We start from the raw sequence: 24,366 nt of genomic DNA, 5'->3' as shown, positions 1-24,366 counted from the left end.
TAGACCTGTAACTGGGCAACGAGAACTTTGCTACAGACATCTAAATTCACATTTCAGTCAGTGTCACCTCCAGAACTCAGTAATGCAAAACAGATTTCTAACACAGGGTTGAGTTTCCCCCAGATAAGTGGCTCAAGCCCATGGAAAGAGGTAATTTATTCTGCTTGTATCCAGCAGAACTCAAAAATGCAAGACCTACGAGGTAGGTGTTAAATCGGATGTGCTAATCCTGTCTTGTGGATTGCCTAGAACCTGTAAACAGACAACTGAGTTGGATCCAGCTGAATCCTTGACCTCTGATGATTATAATGTGAGCTTAGATGAAGAGATGTACATTGGGGTGTCTTAATTGCAAACTGAATTCCATCTCCTGTGTCAACGAGAATAAAATTCTAACATAAAGAGTCAATGTAATTAGCTATGGAATGAATAATTCATTCAGTGCTGTATGATTTGTCAGATTTTCTATTTTTACAATATACTGTGTTAATTTTGCTATACCCCTACAACTCTAGTTTCCAATCATATTGTACTGACACAGCACATAATTGAACTGTAGAAGCTGCCAAGGGACACAGGGTGATATAAAGCTGCAGAGGGGCTCAGAACACCAAGAAACAGGAGGTACACTGGGTGTCTGTTGTAATTCTGTGATATAAATATTGAGCAATGTTAATGTTTGAAAATATTGTAATTTCAGAATTTTTACATAAAAGAAAGATCTCACTCTTTTCTGAGTTAGTTTCAAACTGAATATATTCTCAAGTTGGTATCTGTACTGCCTTTTATACATGGAAAAATTCCTCATCACACTAAGAATGCAAAATATTCCTCGTAAAACAAAACAATCAATTCTGATGTCTGCTTCTGCAGAAAGACAGATTTTAAACAGTATACAGAAACTAGAAATGTAAAATAGACCCTTGCTTTTGATATAATACCTTTTACCATCCTCTGTTCCTAAGGCTAATGGGGAATAGAGCTCTATGATGCATTGATAGATACAGATATATAGATATGCACACATACACCATACATATACATTTGGTAAAAGAATGATTTCTCTAAAAGAATTAAGCATTCAATACTGAAGATCACACATTTATGTCTTTTCTGTTTAAGAAAAATCATGTTCTACCGACTCTTTAAAAATGTGTTGGATTTTGATCAGCTGAGAAATCCATCATGGTATAATTGCATAGCCAGATGAACAGTTGTCATGAACTGGGTCAGTAACCAAGGAGAAAATGGGATCTAAAAACTATCCTCTAGGAGAAAAAAAGTTCTCATTCCAAGCTGAAACAGCCTCCAAACTAAGTTGTGAAGGATAACCTGATTCAATACAAATAAAGTATAAATGAGTTCAGTTGTATAAGATACAGCAGATATATAAAAATGGCTTGCGTTGTTATCTTAGTAATGCAGTTGCATAGCAACAAGCTCAGTTTCAGTGATCATTCCTTTATTAGCTTTGTGAATTATCGTACAGCTAGAAAGTGGGTATTGGAGAGAATTTATCCTGAAAGAAGATTGAGAGCTTCATGTATACTGACATACTATAAAGCAGAATGGAAACTGGGCCAAGTAATAGAAACCCAAATCAAATAAGCTTTGAGTTAAAAATGCTCTATGCACAGAAGCTGACTTGTTTTTTACTCATAGCAACACCAGTAGTGTAGCTGGACACCATTGCCCCTGTGGAGTTTGGATTGCATGGTGTGATAACGTATTTGCATGCATGTTACTTCTACCATAATTGGGCGTGGGGGGTGGGGTGGTGTATCAACAAAATTAGAGACGGAGAGACAGATGGTTCATCTTGCCCACATCATTATATTCTCTGGTGCTTTGCTGATGAAAACATTTCCTTATTCAAGCTGTGGTATCATGGCATCACTGTAGTGACGTTACAACCAGCCCCTGTCAGTATGCTTGTTTATTGCTCTGTCCCTTGCACCATACTGCACAATCATTCTGTCTTTTTTTAAGTACAGTCAATGCTCAGCTGTTCTACAAGCTGCAGAACTTGAGGAAAACTTGAAATGTTGCTGAATTAATAAAAAATAAGTAAAGGGAAATAAACGGGATGAAATTAGCTTTTTTATTGTCATCATGTCTCATATTACAGTATTTTCAAGTAACCAAGGTGGGACACTATAAGCATATGACTACTCTGAGGTCACAGACTAATTTTGTAACTTCTTTGCAGCAGTGAAGGGTAAAGGATATATAGCAGTGCTGAGTAAAGTTGCATACTGAGGCCATATTTAGTCACTTATTAAAATGTGGTCTTATTTACCAATGCACTAAGTACTATCAGCTCTTCAGGATGTCTTCTGGATGCATTTGTGTGCCTGAAAAAGCAGGTCTGAAAAACCAGGCCAATTTTATACTTCAATTAACTGGGGACAAGCATACAGCTTTAAACATAGAAGCTGGATGACTTCATTCAGCTCTGGATTACATCAGTTTTACAGTTGCTTTTGTCCATGGAAACTCAGACAACCACATCACTCTTAGAAGAGGTTGGTGTAGGTGCTAAAACATAGCCCACATGCCTCACATGCCAGCTAGATTTTATTTATCACTTTAAATACAGAGAGGCATTCCTCTTCAGTTCTCAGAACTAATTTGTGGGAACTGAAATGTACAGCTGAAACAAAAATAGCTAGCAATACATGATATTGTAAAATACCCACACTTCACAGCTAGCTGAAATCCAACCAATGTACACTGATGCAAAACCATTTTCCACACCATGTCAGAACCCACCAATGAACTTATCCTGAACATTTGAATAGATCTGTGCTCTAGGGAATAAAGATGGATTTTACCTTCAGCAACCTCACAAGAAATTCAACAAAACTTTTTCTCAAATATCCCTGCCATTAAGCATCACTTCTGTTGCACTGTATAGGAAAAAACCAGGAGATTTTCCAACTGTTTATGTCCCAAACAATTGATGGATTTACAAGTCAAAAATAAACCAATGAAATCTGAACAGGAGCCCACAGGCAGATGCACTTTTATGAACTTGAGTTTCTAGATGCCAAGAGGAATCATTCATCCAAAGTGTGTCAGAGTACTATGTTAACAAAAACCCCCATGTGACAGGGAGTTTATTCCCACTCAAAAACAAATGTAGCTTGTAAGACCCAGAGGATAACAACTGAGCAGCCAACAAAACCCCTGATAATCCGGGGATCTGAATCATAATCAATATGATCTGTTATTTCAACAAAATTGCAGGTTCCTGTTACCGGCATTTCAAGTCCATCCAGATACCAGACTGATGGTTCCCAAAGTGGAGGCATCTACGCTTTGGGGACAAGAATAGGCTGCACTTGCACTGCAAAGACGGTGCCGATGTTTCCTCATAATCATCCTCACAAGACTTACGCTGTAAGCAAAGCATTAATGAAGGAAAAGAAGGCAAGATCCACACTATACCATAAACCCCCTGATACTAGTTTATTACCTGGCTTATGGGATAATGAAAACTGGGGGGAGGAGAGGGTCGGAGAGGGTTGGAGAGGAGAGGAGGTATCTTTCTTAAGTGAGGACATTACCAGTGGCAGTAGCTGAAATCCAAGCAGAGGTGTAGGTTTTTTATAAGTCAGAGCTATCTTTAAGAACCCAACGGCAGAGCTTAGTAACGACACAGTTTTGATTGCTATGGGCAAAACAAAGATAAAATAAATCCCAGTGATCTAACATTAATGACTGCATGGGAAAAAAAGGCCAAAAGATAGACAAAAGAGTATCAGATGCCAGACTGCTGATCGGACTAAGTGTGACAATGTGTTCTCTATACATTATGTCGAGGTGAATTTTTTCAGTCATCACACAGTATCAATAAAGAGCAAAGAATATGGGTCAGATGTGAAAAACTAATGTCAAAAGGTACTGGTCACACACTGCAGGCTGATAATTTCCCCTACATTTTCCCCTTACTATTGAAACTCCCAAGTAATTATTAAATAGTATTATTGTTATCATAATTCCTACTTTTTGCACATTCATCACCATTATGCAGCTAAATGTGTAGATTTCTCCTTAAATCTTTTCCATATATCAAGTCAATCTCCCCAGACTCTTAATTATTTTAATGTTGGAATCCCTTCCAAACTGCAACAGATTTGTGATTTAATTTAATTTGCAAAATATGCAGAGCTGGCAGTATTCCCAAGAATTAACATTTCAGGTGTCACTCAGCTTGCTACCACCATGCTTCTCAGTAATTTATGTGGAAACAATTATTAGGACTTCAGTTTACTGTGAGAGGATATTGCAGAAAAAAAAATTAAATTATGCTGAAAGCATTGACACCATATTCAAAAAAATGTTGTCAGAAGAATCTCTTAGACTCACAAAGACTTAGGTAAGATGGGGTGGTGGAGGAGGAAGGTCTAGCAAGGGCCAGCTGCATATACCTAGTTAAAGTCTGGCGAATTCAACACATTCTTCATTGCTTTGAGTAGGTCCTTCTATATGTCTAAGTCAAAAAGCCATGGGCTTTGAGAAAACCTGATCTAGTGAAAGGTATCCCTGCCTATGGTAGTGGAGTTGGAATTAGATGGTCTTTAAGGACCCTCCCAACCCAAACCATTCTATGATTCTAAAGAACTACTTCATCCCTACTGTCTAGTTTGGCTCTGAAGAACAAACTCTCCAAATGTTCCAAACACAGTCATGATATATTATATAAAAATCTCTCACAATTTTTTTAGAAATCAGAAAACAAACAAAGGAGCACAAATGTCATGGTACCAGGCTGTAATGCACAATAATGGCCTCACAGACTTAAAATCTTCACCTCGCTTGCCAAACCCTTTGGCTTCTCAGTTACTATTTTCTAAAAGCAAGCAGTAGGAAAAAATCAGCATGGCTCGGCTTAAGTGAAAATGAAAAGGAAAGACAAAGTAATCTGGAATGGATTTTGCAAAATGGTTATGAAAAAAGGTTACACTGTCTGCACATACTTAAAATGCATATGTAAGTGCCCGCTCCACGTGTGGCAGTGGTCCCACACTGTTCAGCACTACTATAAGGATGGACATGGCTGCTCATGTGGCCAGACAATGCTTGGAAGAAGTAGGCCGCAATTTGCAATCTGCCTGGTATGCTTTTAATAATTAATCAGTCAAAAATTCACATGTATTTCCTGCTGAAGTACAGTGTAATTGTAAAACTTCACTAGTGTCAGGGTACAAAGTTGTAGATTAATCACTTCTCTCAAAAAAAAAAAGCCTCCAGAAAACCCCACAAAACACAAACAGTAAAAAAACCCCACAGAAACATGTAATACATAATTTAATAAACCTCAGATTACAGCATGTACAAACATTAATTCAAAGATTCTGGCTTATATACTAACACTCCTTATGTCCTTCTTACATTCAGTTATTTATCATTTTACCCAGCCCACAAATACAGGGACAGTCAACCGAACATACTGTCCTGGGGTACTTATGAAGAGCCCCAATGCCTGCCCCTCCAGCACCACTAAATGTGAAACATAAGACAGCCCCTGGGGAGGACAGTCTCTGGGAGGGTAATGTCAGCTGTGTTACCTCCCACACATCATCTCTGGAACTTCTACCCACAGGAGAGGCACTTCCATCAGTGCCACTGCCCCCTTTTATGGTGAATTGAAAACAAAAACCAAAACAAAAGCAAACAAACAAACAAAACCCCTCCTTCAAAAAAACAACCCCAAAAACAAAGGTGGCCCACGATTTTGCACAGAAACAGGACCTTAATAATCATCTGTGGCACAAAAAATCCACGGCCTCTTCAGGCCTGGGTATGCATCTTCCTCTGCCTTAACACAGTCTAGGGAGGATGGACTAAGTCTCAAGGGATCTTCTTTCTCCTGCTCCATTCTTTTTGGGTTACTTAGATAGATGAGTGGTCCCCAGCCAGAAAACTAAAGACAACTGTTGAGACTAAACATGATTAACTATCCACTGGTGCTAGTTTGAACTCTTCACTGTTAGAGCCAAATGTGAAAAAGAGAGAGTTCTCATCTCTCATTTCCTAACTTCTCCCTTTTCCATTAAAAAATAGCAACAAGTGGTAGAGGAAAAGATATGTACTGCACTGCTCAAATCATTGCCACCAGCTGCAGATTACACGGCAGCCCAAAAGACTGGAATTGACACTGACTTCTTCCTTATTTCCAGAAGGAAAACTTTCTTTTTTCCAGGCAAGGAAACAGTCCATGTATTTTTATAATGTCATGCACAGTAAAGATGTGTTATTATTCCAGAAAATACTGAAGCATTCAGATTTGATCATAGCTAACTGTAATGGTGCACCATTACTGCTACACATACAAAACTACCCCAGCAGAGACTCATGCCATTTTCTGCCTTCCTTCCCCCAGTGCAATATCATTACATTTCAGGTTCTGGGAAGCAGAGTGGAAGGGGAATGAAACAATACCAATGTAAGATACCAACTCATGGTAGCCCAGGGCATATTTTTATGCCTTTAATTTGCAGTTTCTTCACCCATTTGGCATATGGATGCAACTTAGGACCCATCTCTTCTTCTCAGAGCTATGATTGATTTCTGAACATAAAAATCAGTCATGAACAACAGATTTCTGTGTAAATATCGTTGTGACTAATTCAATCTAAACCTGAGAATTTTGCTTCCAAGATGAATGCAAATAACAAAATCTGAAATTGATGTCTTCATTACATCCTTTGTCTTGAAAATAAAAATGTAATTCAGATCTATTGTAAAACTTGCAATAAAAATACCTGGATGAATCAAACCAGAGCTGTTTAGGAAGTAGCTATATGCTGCCTAAATCAGTCCTTTCTGTGCACAACTCTGATAGAGATGGATAGCACAGATTTCCTTTCAAATGTCTTGCACAGGAGAAAAACTCTTCAATGTCACTGATTTTATGTCTCTTTTCTATTTTGATCAATGACTGCTAAATTATATATGTGTTCATAGGATGGAACAATAAGGCATGTTATGTTAGTCTGCCAACAAGTTGTGTGGATGTCACTCATATCATGACCTGCCTAATCAGGGTCACATATAATTTCTCAACATCTCCTTCCTTCAGCTGTCCTGTACAAACAATGACATATTAATGCTGAGCTATAGATCATTTTCTTCCTGCTTAGTAACGCTGCCAAGGATGTGCTACCAGAGCTTCTGGTCCAGTTTAAAGTGTAAGCTATTTTATGCACAGCTACAGTTCCATAACTGGATTCAATTACACAGCATTACTGGGAACTGTGACCTGAAACATATTTTAAAAATTTAACATTTAGTAACACACAGGGTCAATTGTCGCTTGTTTGCCCTACTCTTGTTATTCATGAACTGGATTCAAAAAATGCCTCCTCTTGAGTTTCATTGATATTTCAGCTGGCAAATTAAACCCAGATTTGCCAATGAGGCAAACAGAAACTTGCCCAGAACTTTAACTTCTGGAGAAGGCAAAAGAGGGCTGAATGATTACATTTATTGCAAACACTGACAAAATGCAAAGTGCATCAGACTCTCTGTACACAAGTACTAAGAGATTTGGACAGAACTGCATACTATATAACCACACCCATGTAGTCCTGGAGCCCTTGACAGTCTTTGTAGTATGCTTGCAGCTCCAAGGTGCCCCTAAAATACTCAGGATTGCCTTTGCACACAAGAGATGTCTGTGTGAGGCTTCTGCAGCATGGCTCTCATGAGTAGTTGGCAAGAGGCATCTCTATAACACCTTTCTGCAGTAGCTGAGAAGTGATGCTGTCAAAGCTGATGATTCCAGATATCTTGAAGGAAATAAAAAAAAGCAATGCATAATACCCACTTTTTGCACAAATTACATAAAACAGAGACTGTCCAATGGTATGAATGTAAACAGATTTTGTATATTTGTGTTTGAATTGGTTTTAAAATACCATTTCTTTCACAGACACATTTCATACTTTTCATTTTTTGCCAGATATAAACACCAGGTCTTTTTAAGGACTATGGGATATATCAATTATGCTGTGTAGCTTCTACAATAAAACTGATTATTAGAACAAAAAAGAAATATAGAAAACAGAAAATTCTGTTAAGGACAGTGCAGTTAAGGACTGTCTCTTTGGTCTATCCTGATTGCTTTCCTCATTACTGTCCTGCTTTCCTGTCAGATAAAAACACTTGGTTTATGCCCTTAACTTCAAGAACTAGCACCTTTATGATAAGAAAATTGAGCTTAACCAAAATAATTCCCAGTTGCAGTGAATAAGCCATGAGCTTGTGATGCACAGTAAGGTGTGCTGGCCATTGACAAGTTGGTATCTCCATTCTCAAAGTGCAAAGATTTCTACTTGCCACAGTTGTAAAAGGTAGATTAAGTTGGTGGACTTAAATAAGGCAAATGCAAGGTTGGTTGAAAAAGGTTGAGATCCCTAACATGCTCTACTGCCTTGATTCTCTAAACAAAACATATTTGGAAAATACTTTTCCTTCTCAAGTCCTAGATACCAGTAGTTAATCCGAATGTCCTTAACACTCTACTGAAATGAAAATCAACCAACCAACTAACCAAAGACAATAAAGGCAATTATAGTGAGTTTTTCTTGTAAACTACTTGCTTTAAAATACTTCATTATGCTGTAAGAGAAAATCATTCTTATGAAACTTCTGCTACACCTGGACTGAACCTGTTGGTCTGTCTGCAGGACAGCAAAGGATTGTCATTAGCATCATAAACTCTTTCTCACTGTTATTTTGCACTGATTTATTAACATACACATATTTCAGCAATGTCTTTTGAACATGATCAGTTTTTCGCCTACACAGAGATTTTCCTGGTTCTCAGAATAGAGAATGGTTCTTCAAGAGAGACGATCCTAAGCAATTTAGTAGTTTAAAACTTCCATAAACTCCATGTTAAAGCCACAGCAACATACCCTCCTTACTTGTGTTCATTTTAACCCTTAGACTTATATCTGTCCAAATGAGTGCACATGAAAGCCTACAAAATCAGGAGCTTTAATAGATGGCCAAACCAGCAAAACTATGTTGAGGGGTAAAAAACTTATAGCAGTCTCATGTACAAATATATACACTTGTCACCTGCTACAGTGCTATAATGTAAATGCTCTCACTGTCACTCATACAGACTAAAGCACAGAATGCCATTTACTGATCTAAGTACATTACTTTAAATGTATCCTGTGTTTTCTTCAATTTTTGAGACATAACTAACCTTTCACTTACTAATTGTTTGGTGTAAATGTGATGTAAGAGTCTCATAAGTCTATATACTTCAGTAACTAACCAGTGTCTCCACTGGAGGTGCTAACACTCTTTGTGGAACCAGAAAAAAACCCAATTATTTTGTGACATATACAGTAAATAATGTTAGGTTGCCATTTGCTGAAATTCTAACACCCAGCAGGGACTGTATCCTCATGATTGCCTTACAGTGTCCAAAATTCACTATAATTTAACTTTAGAAAAATTCTAGGTGCCAAATAACAGTGAGTGGCATTGCTCAGACATACAGAAAATCACTGCGTGAGTTACAGTTCAGCTGGTCTATCATGTCTTCAGATTTGAAATCTACAAAACTATTTCATCTACTTTCTTTCCTTCTGCATTAACTTTTCCCAGCTTGGTTGAGGCAAAGGTGGAAAAGAAATCATTTATTACATCACCCATCACACTGATTTCACAGGAAACTATTATTTACAAATGTGGAGCCAAATTCAGTTTGGAACGTAAGATCTACAATGGATTTCCAGCACATTTCACACAAGTTTGACTGTCCAGAGCTCTTGAACTACACTGAATTTCATAACAGTACATTTCAGAAAATATGAAGAATGCAGTGTGTGGAGTCTTGAGAAATACCTTTATTATATTTATAGGCACCAAATATTCCTAGTAAGTTGTTGGTGATGGTTCACCATTTGCAAAGTTCAATCAGAACAGCAAGTTAAGGAAAGTCAAGCAGAAAAGGTATCACAGGGATTTACATAAAGTCAGTCCTAAAATAATCCCAGTATTCACTCTCGGTAGGTAGTGAAACAATTTCTTTACTCAGCTGAGTGTGGAAAACATAGGAGAGTGATCAGAAACTTACTGATTGCTTCAGAAAGGACCTGTTGCAAGCAGCCTATAACTTGGTCCTTTAAGAATTGGGCTTACTGCAGTAAAACAGTGCTTGCCAGTGTATGTGAGATGAATGACAACTACAGATAAGATAGTATGCACAAAAATCATATGTATGTGGTTTGAAATCCATGTCCCTGAGTGCTGTGCGTGTTTGGGCAAGCAAATCATACCAGTTGTGAAGAAGCTGTTTCTGCACCAAGACATATAACTGATGCTCAAAAATGCCAAGACACAACAGACAGAACTAGATACATTTGGAAACTAACTTCAAGTGCTGCCTTCACATTCTGAATACACTCATCCATTTATAGCCAGCTACTGCAGGATAATATGAACTTCAAGACAGCTTTACTGAACAAATATAGCCTTTTATAGAAAGAGTTAATGTGTTCCCCTGTGCACACAAAAAATAGTGGTATTATTTTGTTCACATGCATTTTTGTTCACTGAGAAAACATGCCACATCATCGAATCATATTTCCTTTATCTGTTTAGTGGGAAAAAATGCATTCTTCCAGGAACACTTAGGATCAACCCGGCTCCAAAGACTGTTTGAAATGTTCAGTGTTCATTCCATAACCCTAAAATACCTTGCAATAAAAGAAGACTAGAAGACAGAAAGTCAGGATGAACCAAACACTTCCCCTAGAGTATCCACTGATGATACAAGACCAACCATGCTGTCCACTGGTCCAAGGTAAGCAGAACTCCTGCCCTCTGACCTCAGGATTCACCTGGGGAACCTGAGCGAGCCAGGATGACACAGTCACTTCTAACATCATGCAAATTTAACACCATCAAAAGTTTGCAGAGGAGTCATTATACTCCAAGTTGAACTGGTATAGAACATGGAAACCAAGTAAAACATAGTACTATTTCAGCTTGTTTATTTTTCCCTTCAGTCTCCTCCCTTCACCTTTTTGATCAGCACCCAAAACTACACAGAACTATGAAACACTCCAGAGTGCCTTACAATTTCAGGAAAACAATATGATATACATATAATCTGTAAAATGAATAAGCTTTTCTGCATTGTATTTTTGTAACTATTTTGGTGTCTCTTCTGTTTAACATTTCATTTAGATGCTCTGTGACTTGAACAAAGACTAACTTTAGAAGAATTATATCAATACTCTTAAAGACTATCACTCTGTTATTTCCATCCACAAATACACAGTTCTTACCTGTACACGAATAATCATCAATGCGTATATATCCTGTTTTGCAAACACACATAAAGGATCCTGGTGTATTTACACACATGGTATTCTCACGACAGTAATGCCGTCCTTCAGCACACTCATCAATATCTGTGAACAAGGCAAAGAGGAAAACAAGTAAAATTCAGCAGTGTTCTTTGCAATCTCTCTACACTGCAATTCACTTCCATCAGTAGTGGGATAAAGAGTTACTTAAATACCAATACATTTTGGAAAGTTTTTTTGCTTTCTTCTTTTAAAAAAACTACTTGAAGTGTTCAAACAACAGAAGCACCATGAGCTTTCTGTGAACAGCTGTTAGTGGAGTTACAAAGAAGATTACATTGGCTTACATCTTTCCTTTTGAAGTGCCTCTGATGTTGTCCCTATGATTTAAATAACAACAACAACAAAAGCCAATAAACCAGTACAGCAAACAGCAGACCAACTACCTCAGCACTGCAATGCTATCCATCACTTCACCCTGTACAGTTACTGCAGTCAGCAGTACACAAACACACAACTATATGCACACTATATGCCTTTGATCTAACAGGAACTGTTTTTTGGGAATAAACTGTAAGGAATATGGCAAGATCTGAAATGACACTGGAACTTAGTGTAAGTTTTTCTTAGAACTATAAAGTAGCCAACCAGTATTTTTAATATACATAAACACATATGTCCATATCTGTATACGTCTACATACATATGAGTATATAGATACATATACACACCATATCTGAAAGGAATCTGAAAGGATCTCATTTATATAAACACCTATTCTGACAGAAAAACTTGAAACTTGATAAAATACTTCCTGGGGCAGAATACCTGTTACAGTATAAAGTCCTAGAGCAAACTCCAGACATAAATCACTGCAGGCATGGACTTCAACACCTAATTGGGTTTGGTACTCTCTTGGGCTGCAAAATTAGACATATTTCTGGCAACAGTTAAGAAATGGTAAGACACAGAAAGCACTACCAATAACAAAAAAAATTCTGCACAGTATTATTACACTGCAAAGAAGAAAATCTGTATTAATTTGGAAGTGCTCAGTAGCACACTGCTCCTGTAATACTAATGATACAGACATCATTGCTGAGACACTCTGTACACCTAGTTATATCATCATGCAATGTGCCACTGAACCTTGTTACCAAAATATGCTAAAAATCAAAAGGGTGGATTGTTGGCTTGGGTTTTTTTTTTCCTGCTCATTAGATTTGATTTCCTCCCTGTTTTCAATAATGTTTCAGAGTTGAAAATAAAATCCCTGGATGGAAAGGTGTTTTGTTGCGTAGTCTAATGATAGTTCAAAACAATAGAAAGTATATATAAACTCAAATCAGGGTTGACTTCTTAATGCTGTGATGCTACACATCAACAGCATTAAGTTCTGTATTTTACTTCTGCTTAGGTTGTATGCTTACCAATTCTCTCTCCCAATTCTTCTTGTCTTCCCAGTGTCTTTAAATCAATAGCTATTTACCAACTCCACTCATTGCCTGCTCTTTTTTCATCCTTTATTCCTAGAAGATAATTTGCCTTCCAGTACAAAGCAGTGTGATACACTGAATACTAGTGATTCTGTAGTAAGTTATGCAGATTTCATTCAGTTTTGAAAAAGCTTCTATTTTCCCCAGTTTCTCTGCCCACTGGATTCCGCTGGAGAAGCTGGGGATAATTGGCTACAAAACATGAAGGTGCCCACTGCAAATGCTGAGGGTGTTTAGCCACCCTCATACTACTTTGCACAAATTCAGTTCCTAAGAATTTCATGGCTGACATACTTCAACTGGTTTCCTCTCCTTCCTTTCCCTGAAAGATCTACAGGCATGAAAGAACTACAACTCTATCAAGGTACTGGCTTAGAAAAGGTAATTTTGCAATTTTTATGTACATGCATACATACACAAATGAACATATATTTACAGTGAACACAGTGAGCATACTAAGGCTCAAAACACATTTTGTGATCATCATCTAAGAACACCAAAAAAAAAGTGAAGGTATCATAAGACTATCACAGAAGCAGCTGGTTTTGCATGGAAAGTGGAATAGGGTACACAAAAGTCCAGTTCACAGAAGCAGCCAACAGTTACAACATAAGCCTCAGATTCTACAACAAATGACGCAACTTGTGTCTTTCATAATTTCAGTTCAGAACTCTATATTAAATTAATGGTGTTGATTTGTATTTAAGTAAAAACATCAATCTTCAAGTAATTAGAAGCCTTATGTTCTCAGTGTCAACGGACTGCTGAGAAGCCAGCTTTGGCACCCTCAGAAAATTCTACTTAAAGATTTGAAGCTTCAAAAGCAATAAATAGAACTTTCTGAAAACTATATTAATGATTGCTTTGGTAGGTAAACAGCCACAGGAGATTCAAAATGCCAATAGTTTTTATTTTGCAGTGAAAAAATTAAAGTCAGAGCTTATTTGATTCAAACCTTCTAATTTAGAAGTACTTTAAATAAAAGCTTTCATTTTGCCAACATACCACGTATTGTGGTTTTGCAAAATGTTTTATTTATAAATGCCTTTTTTTTTTAAACCTTGCTTGTTCAATTGATACCAGAAATAGAAAAAAAAAAAAAATACAACCCATAATTGATCAGGTTAACTTTGAAGTGTTTCATTTGAACAAATCTGATTTTTTTTTTTCAAATGGATTTGCAAATATGTTGCTCATATTTTTTAAATGCTCAGTCGAAATCAAAAGTCTTTCCCACCCAGCTCTCTATTATTGCTATATCACATGGTTATGTTACATTGGCACCTAAAGACCCTCTACACCAGGGACACACAGCAGATAAGAAGCTGCTCTAGCAAACAGTTTGCAACTTTAACACTAAATAAAGATAATTAATACAAAAAAGGATAAAGTAACAGTTAAATGACAATTAGTCACACAGAGATTGACCACACTAAAAGCATACTATTCCATTCCCCTTTTAGCACTCCTCATGCAAGCTTCATATACATTAGGTTAAGGTATTAGAGATCAAGGAAGACTGAACTGGAGCATGGAAGGAGCACAACATCTGTTCTCTTTCAAATCTACCAAAATAAAAGCCCTTTCATCCTGCTTACTTATTGAAAACCCTGGTGTAGCCCTTTATTCATCTGCCATGGTTTAACCCCAGCCAGCAGCCAAGCCCCACGCAGCCACTCACTCACTCCCGCACCAGCAGGATCAGGGAAAGAATCCAAAGGGTGAAAGCCAGAAAACTCATGGGTTGCAATAAAGACAGTTTAATAGGGAAACCAAAAGCCACACACACAAGCAGGAATTCATTCACAAATAAGAAATTCATTCACCACTTCCCATTGGCAGGCAGGTGATCAGCCCCATCACACGTAACAGTGACCGGGGAAAACGCCATCACTCCAAACATCCCCCCCTTCTTCCTCCCCCCCTCTTTTATATACTGAGCATGATATTATATGGTATGGACTATCCCTTTGGTCAGTTTGGGTCACCTGTCCTGGTTGTGTCTCCTCCCAGCTTCGCATGCACTCCCAGTCTCCTCGCAAGTGTGGCAGTATGAAAAACAGAAAAGGCCTTGGCTCTGTGTAAGCACTGCTCAGCAATAATAAAAACATTTCTATATTTTCAACCTCGTGCTCAGAACAAATCCAAAATACAGCCCCATACCAAACACTGTCGAGAAAATTAACTCTACCCCAGCCAAAACCAGCATGTCACCTTTAGATATAAATCCACAACAGAAAACCTGATGCATTTCAATATCTAAGAAAGCCTACAACATTTATCTTAATTTCCCCCTGCCAAAAAGCCTAGTTAGCATATTAATGCACATTCATGTCTTACTGTTCACTCAGTAAGATACTGAAGTCAGTTCAATAGGATAAATGCACCACTCCAATGACTCTACACATACAACAATAAAGGCTTGTGTGCTTCAAGTCTGTGATGTGATACTGAGCCACCAGCTGTGATGTACTGACAACAGTGTAGTCATGGAGATCATCAACCTGCTCTGTTCCCAGTGGAACAGATAAAAGGGGTACCTCTGGGAAAACTGGTTAGTGCAAAAGTTTTTGGAATCTGCACTTCAATGATTTTATTTATACTTGCAAAAACACCAAAGATGGAAAAAAACCCTGCTTTTCTTTATCCCCCCAAGCACTTGAACAAAATTCATGCAAAATATATAACCAAAGAAATGTTTCCCTGTATTCCTTCCTCCTGCACCCTAATGATTTTGCTTCCCCAGAGTAAAATTCCCAGTTATGTTTTACAATCCCATTAATAAGAAGAGAACTTGACCTGCAATCTATAAATCATTGTTGACCAAAGCCTCACACTAACAAACAAAGCCGCTCCTTAGGCCTCCCTATACATTACTGCCTTTATCCATCACAAAAGCCTGCCAGAACAAATGAGTTTGGTACTAAGTCAGTAAATACAGGCTGTTAAGAGAAGAGGTTATTTCCAGAATGGAGGATCCTTTATGGATAGTATCCTGCCTCCAGCCATTTCCCTTAAAACTCAATAGTGTCTAACACCAGTGATCTCCCTGGTTGCACTAACAGAGCTATATGATGGCCAGGGAGATGCTCCTGCAGGATTTTTGCAACAAATAAATAAACGCCTAGGAAGAGAGGGAACAGGAGCATGCAGAGCTTTATTTATAAAAAATTATTTCATAAGTGCATCAAAAATTACCCTGAGCACAAGAGCACAGTAGATTAGACTGACAACTTCAAAACAAAACAAATAAAATCCCCATGGTATTATATTAATGAAAGATTCTTTCTGCACAGCCTATAAATGCCAAGCTCCACGTTTACCTGCTCAGCAAATGTTACTCAATTGTTAAGTGACTATAAAAGAGGAAAAAGAACAGTGATCGATCACAGCAATCAACACTATTGAAAAAGTAAATGTGGTCTTAAAACCTTTAAAGCAAACACAACCTGTCCTGTATCCTGGACAGGATCACAAAGGAAAAAAAGTTCTGTCCTTTTACTTTCTCTTTGTCATCCCTCCACTGACAAGTCCTTCTTTTCTCACCTTTTCCCTTTGACTTCAAGCTTCTCTGCTGTTTTCCTCCCTCAGATTATTTTTACCTGAGTAGGTTTAGTCCTGTCTGCAGATTTCTTTCACCTGTCTCTCCTCCCGTGTTCAACCCATCCCTTCACCAGCTCTTACTCTTTGAAAGAAAAAGAATAGACCATAACTTTGAAGCAAGCTTCCACCAGCTTACACATCTGTGAAAGTATTGGGCTTTTTCCTTCCACCATCAAACACACTAACTCATCCTCAAACTCTTCCTTCCCAACTGCTCCAGTGTTTAGTACACTAGAACTTCCCAGCTCATTGCTCTAAAAAAAGTGCTCCAAGTAGGGTCTCTCTCACTTCCCTGATCATATTCCCAAAGTCCTATTCTCTTCAGGGTCCCTTCAGTGTCACCTACAGCCTGGTTTCGGTATCTTGTGTGCTTTGGTTTCCATAACGCTATCCTTCTATATGCCTCTTCTTGCTCATACCTTTTCTCACTTGCTAAGAGGACAAAATATCTTGGGGCTCCGGCACAGTCCTTACTCCTCCTCCTCTCACTACTATTTCTAGGCTCTTCATCACCTGGCAAGCCTATGGTTTAACTAGTACTGTTATTCTAGTCAGTCACAAAACCATCACTTCACTTGTGTTTTGCTTTGCTCTGTCAAATCCACTGCAGCAGTTTTTCCAACTGACATATTTCACAAAGGATGTAAAACATCAACTTCAATCAAAATTGTGTATTTTTTCACAATCTCTGACATTATTTATTTCAGCTGACAGGACCATTATAGGCATTACCACTCCTACCCTCTATAGATAATTTTTCACTTTTTCTTCTCTTTACCCCCTGTGCCTTTGGTATTGCCAACAGCCAGTAAAAAGCCTTGTTCCAACAGCAAAATTTTTGTAAAAAAGAAGTAACATACATATGATCTACCTCTGAAACTGGGGGTTTTGTTTTGGAGGATTTTATTACTTTTATTTATGCCAACCTTTCTACAGCTGTGTGTCCTCCCTCCAAGAGAAAAGCACTACAGCATAAGGAATCATAATATATCTAGCCTTGTGAAGCAACTTCAAGAGCATATCCAACATACTGAGTTAAGGCATACAAAAATAACCTCAAGTATACACAAAGACCAAGGAGAAAAAACAAAATAACCTTCCACTATCCCTATCATGCTGCTCCCAACAAAGAACTTGGGCTGCTAAAAACTCACTGTAACAATGCATAGGGAAGGTAAGAAGAACTGGACAGCTACTTGTGTATATTGATTTTTATTGAATTATTAAAAGACCTTCAGAGTATCTGGGTGAGTTGGCTTATTAGTGTTAGCATTATTGTAATTAAACTAATAAGAGGTTGTTATGTCTTGACTAGACTGCTAAAGCTTTAATTAGACTAAAAATAAATTCTAATTATTGGATCTTCACACAAGGTGTGTTCTTTCCTAGCCCATAACTAAACTGCACAGATAACACATATACACACTGTACACATCTTGGTGATTTCCCCTTCATGCTATTTTCAATCTCTGATCTTTGCTTAAGTTCATGATTTCTCTGTCATTCTCCTGTAGCCAGAGAGGGGGCCATTAAGATAGAAAATATTCTTGAAATAAAGGCAGTCACTCAAGGTCTACATTCCTTGACAGATGCTCTATATAGCTTTGAAAGGACACAAATACATCATTACTGTGTTTCAGATATATCATTTTCATCAGCACAAAGAGTTGTTTTTATTTCAACTTGCCCCAGTTTTTGGAAAGGAAGACAGACTTAAGATAAAACTGTCCTTGTTAAAACATGCAGTAGGAGATATTGTTCAATGGCTACTTGTGAATGTGAGACTCTTGCACGAAAATGAAGTCTTCATCTCAATCTCAAAAAAAACATCACTGGAATCCACATACATCATATAGTTTTAAAAATATATATCACAGGAAATTTTTGAAAACAAATATTTTCTACCATCATGTAATGTTTTACTTGGCAAACTGCATCTTCTTACTATTTAATATGTTTAAATTAATTCATATGGTAGTGTATACATGACAAAAAAAGTAATTACATGCCGTTATCCATCAGACATGAAAGCATCCCAGGGGACCTTTCCTTAGGCACCAAACAGCTAGTTTAATGCTGTTGCATACTGATAATAAAAGGGATGTTGTATATCATTAATTAGTGAATTCCAAAAATCAGAACAACTTACTGAGGTTCTAGTTCATGACCTTCAGCACTGCACTTCATGAGAAATAGGTCTTTAAATCTGAATTGCAAAACAATCTTTTTCTTTTTCTATTTCAGTATGACAAATTCTCATAATTTTCAACTGTGAATGTCAAGAATTTCAAAATACCACTGTTAGTGGTTTTGTTTTCCCCTTTTTTAAAAGGGTAATGAGGAGCATTAATAATTTTGTATAGAAACTACAAATATGTATGAGATTCTTCTCAGGAAGAGACAATGCAGACTGTACTGCATTGATGTATTTAAAACTCCTTGGAAGACAGAACCCGTAAGCAGTGATAAGGCCCCTGTGGGTGTATTAGACTGCATTTGGGGTCTGGGTAGGGTCTAAACCATGCAGCACACTTTTTGCAAGCTATTCAGTTGATTGCTGCCTCTTTTACAGAAAGAAGTGGTGAGTAATGCCAGAGTACCATAACAGATACAAACACTGCTATTGCTCTGTACTATTCATAAAAGAATATTTATTTTAAATTCAGCTTGTAAGGCATTTCTGGGTCTTTCTCACAGCTCTTGCGGATCCAGCCTCTATGCATTGTTAAGACTATGTCACACTTTTAGAATGAGGTTTTAAAAGTTGCAAAAGAAACCCAACCAGATGGCAGTGGGAACTTTTCAGCACAGTTAAAGCACCTAATTATTTCAATAGTCACCTCCCAGCTACTAGTGAAAACTGGAGCAATTAGCAAAAGGAAAACAAGAACAAAACTAAGGCTTTAGTTTCTTTTCTCTTTTTCTCAGAGGTTGCAGATTTAATTAATTAATATGAAAACTTTAACCTTAATTTTTCATTTAAAACCAAAACGAATCATAGTTTTTAATGCCGGTGGAAAAGGGCTGCTCTCAGTACAATAATGCCTCTCCTCACCAGGAACAAGTAGCACAGAGGAGTTTAAAAGATTTTTCAAGAAGGTCCCTTTATGTGACTAGTTTCAGCTTTGTTTTTAATTGAAGTAAAATCACTGTCAGTCCTGGCTATGGGTGGATGATAGAATCAGTCTGAACATACTTCCTGTAAAAGTAAATAAAATCTAATAACACTAAATCACTTCCTGCAATTTGCACATGTACAAGTGGTGGAACTATCTGTACCCCAGTATGCATCACGCTTTATAAACTGGTATGGGGGACACTACTTGTACACTTTAAGTCAGGAACATGCTTTATTATTTTCCTGAATTAGAGCCATGGCAGACAAGAAGGATTTGCCCCACTCTAACACATTGATACATTAAAACTTGATAATTCTTGTCTTGATAATTCTTCATATTTAGATTTATCAGCAACATAATGATGGAAATAAGATGACACTCACTGCCTTTGATGAGAAAAATATTAATAATTGATAATACATAATACTGTTTAATATTAATGTTCCATTTTGATAGTAATAATATTTAATTAGTTTTTAATAGAAATTTGGAAATAACATTCTGCCCTCCTAGAGCAAAAGTTTTTCTTTCTGCTTGATTAGTTTTCCAACCCAACCCCAAATGACAAGGTAATGATTCAAACACTGCCAGTTGATGAAGACGGAAATCTTTATTTCTTAGCTATATGTGATACTATCATCACATTTCAGTTACAAAAAAGAATTTATGTATGAAGGGAGAAGCTTGGGTAACCTTCCCAGGTTCACAAAACTGACAGTACTGTAGAGCTCCTATGTAGGACTCTCATCCAAAAAATATAGTGCATACCATGAAGACAGAAAAGCTAGGAAAAAGCCCAGTTCTGGTTATCAAAGACCCAGAGGACTTAATAGAATATATTTTAATACCCTGGGGTTTATCTCCATTACTTACACTCTTACCAATATTACACCTACTTTAACAAAAAATATGTTGTTGATAACTGTGCTTGGCCAATACAACGCAACACATATTCTACTGCAATTTGATTATTACTATTTATGTCTTATAAGATTTTTTCTTGTCACTGCAAACTGTAAAATCATAATAATTTTGAAAACATAATTTACTTTTGTAATCCGGTAGTTTAAACCAATAAGACAATAAGATTAGGTAATTAGGTAAGTGAAGAAGTGTAATGCTTATATTGTTGGGGAGGAGGGCGGAATAATGCATTGGAAATTTTATGCAACCACAGAGATAAATTAGTAAGTCTTTCCAAACAGAATGAGAACATACAACTCTGAGCTAATGGAAACCTGATTAGGTCCAACTAAGTGGCATTTCTGACATGCTTCAAACATCTCTGGAAAGAGACAATTTATACTCTTAGACTGCTTACCTCCCTCCATTGACAATGATTCAAATCAAGCCAGCTTATTCAAAAGGAGATTTCTTAACTGAAAACCTTCTCCCCTCAAGGAACAGTCCTCAGTGAAGCTGATGCAATTCTCAAAGCAGACAAAGTCACTCAGTCTTTGGTCTAATTTCATCTGCTACACTGACAACAGCAGAGAAGCTACAAGAGGGACTTAGGAAAAAGGATAAATCAGAATATAAACGGAAAATGGTTTCACAAAAACTTCTTTAATATTACTACATGATCCCAAACTGTCGTTAGCTATGTTGTGTACTGTGCAACTAGTACAACTATATTTCCAAATATCAAAAAATAAACATTACGATTCACACACCCATAAGCTAAATTTGTGAAGGCTAAAGGGTTGACCCTGGTCAGCAATTTAGCATCCACCAGCTGCTTCCTTGCTTCACTGTCCAGTGGGGTGAAGGACATAATGAAAAGGCAAAAGTGAGAAAAAAACTCATGGGTTGAGATAAAGACCACTTAATAAGTGAAGGGGGGGAAGGGGGAAAAAAGTGATTCAAAGGCCATCACTCTCCAGTTCCCACCAGCAGATTGGTGCCCAACCAGTCTCTGAACAACAGCCACTCCTGAAAGAGTACACCTGTTTTTACTGCTGAGAATGATGTCACAAACTTAAACACAGCACCATACAGACTGCTATGAAGAAAAATAACTCTATTGTGACCCAAATCAGTATGTGATGTAAAATGGCCTCTGCACCAGGCAAAATACTCGGTTTCCTCAGGTCATATTCTGTCTTGGTCTTTACAAAAAGAATACTGTATTCTCCTGTCTTCTTTCTTAAGCCTGCTCTCCTCACCATTTAACCAGCAATCCTTAGCAATAGTTCTGAAGTGATATCAGATTTTGCACAGAAATAGATGAAATATACTCCATTAGATGCATCAGAATATCTTGGTAGCCAAGAGTCACAAATTTTATCCTTAAAAACATTTTCAGCATAACTCTATCATCATAAATGTAGTGGGCCTTAAGCACTATTTGAAATATATCCTGGAGGGTGATCATCAGTTTGAGAGTACTGCAGGTGTTCTTTTGGGGGAAACTAATTACACTTCATCAGAACATCTGTTTTTGTAAAATGTTCATGTTAGGTAGGCTATACACCAAGGATGCTATATTTAAAAGCACCTACACCTGGGCAGCACAGCATAATCCGTACCAAACCTGCCCACAAAGTATCTGAAACTTCATAATAACCTGAGGCAAAAAATAGATTTCAAAGTATTTGGAATAAGGCTTATAGTAACTAAATGAAGAAATCCCAGTTCTTTAACTATTGCTTTACAGAGTCCTCCAAGGGAAAGCTAATTGTGACATAAATATTAACAAATGCTATATTTATAAAACAGAAAGTTATCTACCATAACAGTATCTAGGGACATCACACAGCTTTCGAAAAGCACAAGTTCTTTCTAGGACAGAAGCCAAAGCCTTCCACCATACAGATGAAATTTATGCAGCTTTTCCAGACCCACACTGAACCCAGTTTTGAATACTTTTATATTTGTTCTTCTACGTTAAGGAGAAGCTCTGCCAATGGGACCATCATTACTTCTTTTTATTCTTTGAATTTTAACAGTGCTGAGGCACAAATCAGGATTGTATTTAGTGAAATTTGGCTCTAACACAGAACCAATTACATGCAATTCTGCAAAATATTTGAAGTTTGTGAAGTGCAAACATAGAAACAGCTCTCATACCTACAGGCTCCAACCATTACAAGAAGCCTTCTCTGAAAGGCTTTGTGTTTACTTGACATTTCTACACATGATGTTGCTTGCAATTAAAGCCACAATAACGTCAGAATGAAGAAAGGCCATCTGAAAGGGAGGTTGGGACTGTTTCAGCCTTTCAAGCTGAGGTACAGAACTCTAAAAAGACTTGGTGTTACACTATTGCTATTGAGCCCTTTGCTGTTACTTAGTTTAGTAATAAGGTAAGAGTCACTTTCCAGAAATAAAAAACCTCAATGCTCAAAGAGATATTTGGACTGGAAAAAGGGTTACAATACTGAAAGCCCAACTCCAAAGAAGCATGGGTCTTTCAATTCCCTGTCCCTTCTCTTCCACAAAAACAATCTTAGAGCTTCAAGTTGTAACCTTATTTCCAGTCCTACCAGCACATGACCCTCAGAGTCAGGGATGGACAGCCATGGCCAGGTCTGGACCCACGTACCAACTGTGCATAGTTAAGTGTGGTGCCTACACTGCAGCTACAGTACGTAACAAGCAACAAAGCCAGGCTGTTTTTCCTGCTGAGGTAGCTTCACCCTTGGCTGGGAGAACCTCTTATGGAAGGAATCCAACCTCCTGAGCTTTGCTCACATGGGCACATCTTCTTAATGGAACTTACATCCCTTAGCTTCAATGTGACCAAGTGTTCCTGGAAAAGGAACATTTTTAAGTGAGAATTTAATGCATTCAAACACATTAATATGGAAAATTATTATTTCTTTGCAAATAATGTGTCCCAACTATTTATTCACTTATACACATCCTCTGAAAGCAGTTAAGCAGATTGATAATTACCACCCAGAAACAATGTTATTTACCTATACAGAAGCAATGGGTCCAAGAAATCTTCTCAAAAAATCATTGTATTGAAATCATGTATTGCAAAAACTGGTAAATGTACTTAAAATATAAATGCATCAGCCTCACACATGATAATCTGCTTTGTCCTCATCAAACATTTCACTCTCAATGTTGATCAAAAAGCTTCTTTTCTTCTTTTTGCTTATGGCATGCCTGGCAAGTTCCACACAAAGCAACAGACTAGTTTGAGCGACCCAAAGATCACTAAGAAGGCATATTTTGTTTTTATGCTTTCATTCAGTGGAGTGACAATAGAGCCATAGAAAAAATCTTCTCAAAGCACCTGATTTCACCATAACTACATTGCTACAGCAATCCCCTCAAACAGGAAATGGCTTGCGAGTTCCCATAAATGCAAATCCACAGCCTAAGCCACAGCATAGTCTCCAGGGGCTATGGGATAAAAAGTGGTTATACAGTAGGTCTTGATGTCAGATGCCTGCTGGAACATGATGAGGGCAAGGGATTTGTTTCTGTATGATATTTAGTTCTAATTCTCAAAACCAGCTTCAATCAGAGAGCTTACCATAAACATTAAGTAGAGATGCATATGAAGCAGAATTAACGATACACTCCTTTCCTGAAAACAGCCACAAATTCTCAAATTTAAATCTAGAGATGAGAATTTCCACTGACATTAATGCAGCTACTAACTCAAGCAAGCTGCAGGCATTAACTTTATCAGAGTTCAGGCAAAGGAACAACCTTAAAAGGCCTTGATTCTACCCATTTATTGTGCATCACCAGAGAATAATGCAGGTATTAGGTGGGACTGCAGAGTACCTTAAACTCTACTCACTGATATTTGACTTTCAATTTTATCTGAACCAAACCGTTTATTAG

General features: G+C 37.5%; 1 protein-coding gene across 1 annotated transcript in view; it reads right to left on the bottom strand.

Moving 5' to 3' along the window:
* The window catches only part of NELL2 (neural EGFL like 2), a 147,800-nt gene that overhangs the window by 52,182 nt on the left and 71,252 nt on the right, over positions 1–24,366 (bottom strand). Inside the window, exon 13 of the mRNA XM_027658873.1 lies at positions 11,322–11,447. Coding sequence (XP_027514674.1) covers positions 11,322–11,447 — 126 coding nt within the window. The remainder of the gene's footprint in view (positions 1–11,321; positions 11,448–24,366) is intronic.

The sequence above is a fragment of the Corapipo altera genome, unplaced genomic scaffold, assembly GCF_003945725.1.
Source record: "Corapipo altera isolate COAL_440 unplaced genomic scaffold, ASM394572v1 1, whole genome shotgun sequence".
In the NCBI taxonomy this organism is placed as follows: domain Eukaryota; kingdom Metazoa; phylum Chordata; class Aves; order Passeriformes; family Pipridae; genus Corapipo; species Corapipo altera.
Note: the sequence above shows the minus strand (reverse complement) of the source record. Positions and strands in the feature narration are given on the sequence as shown.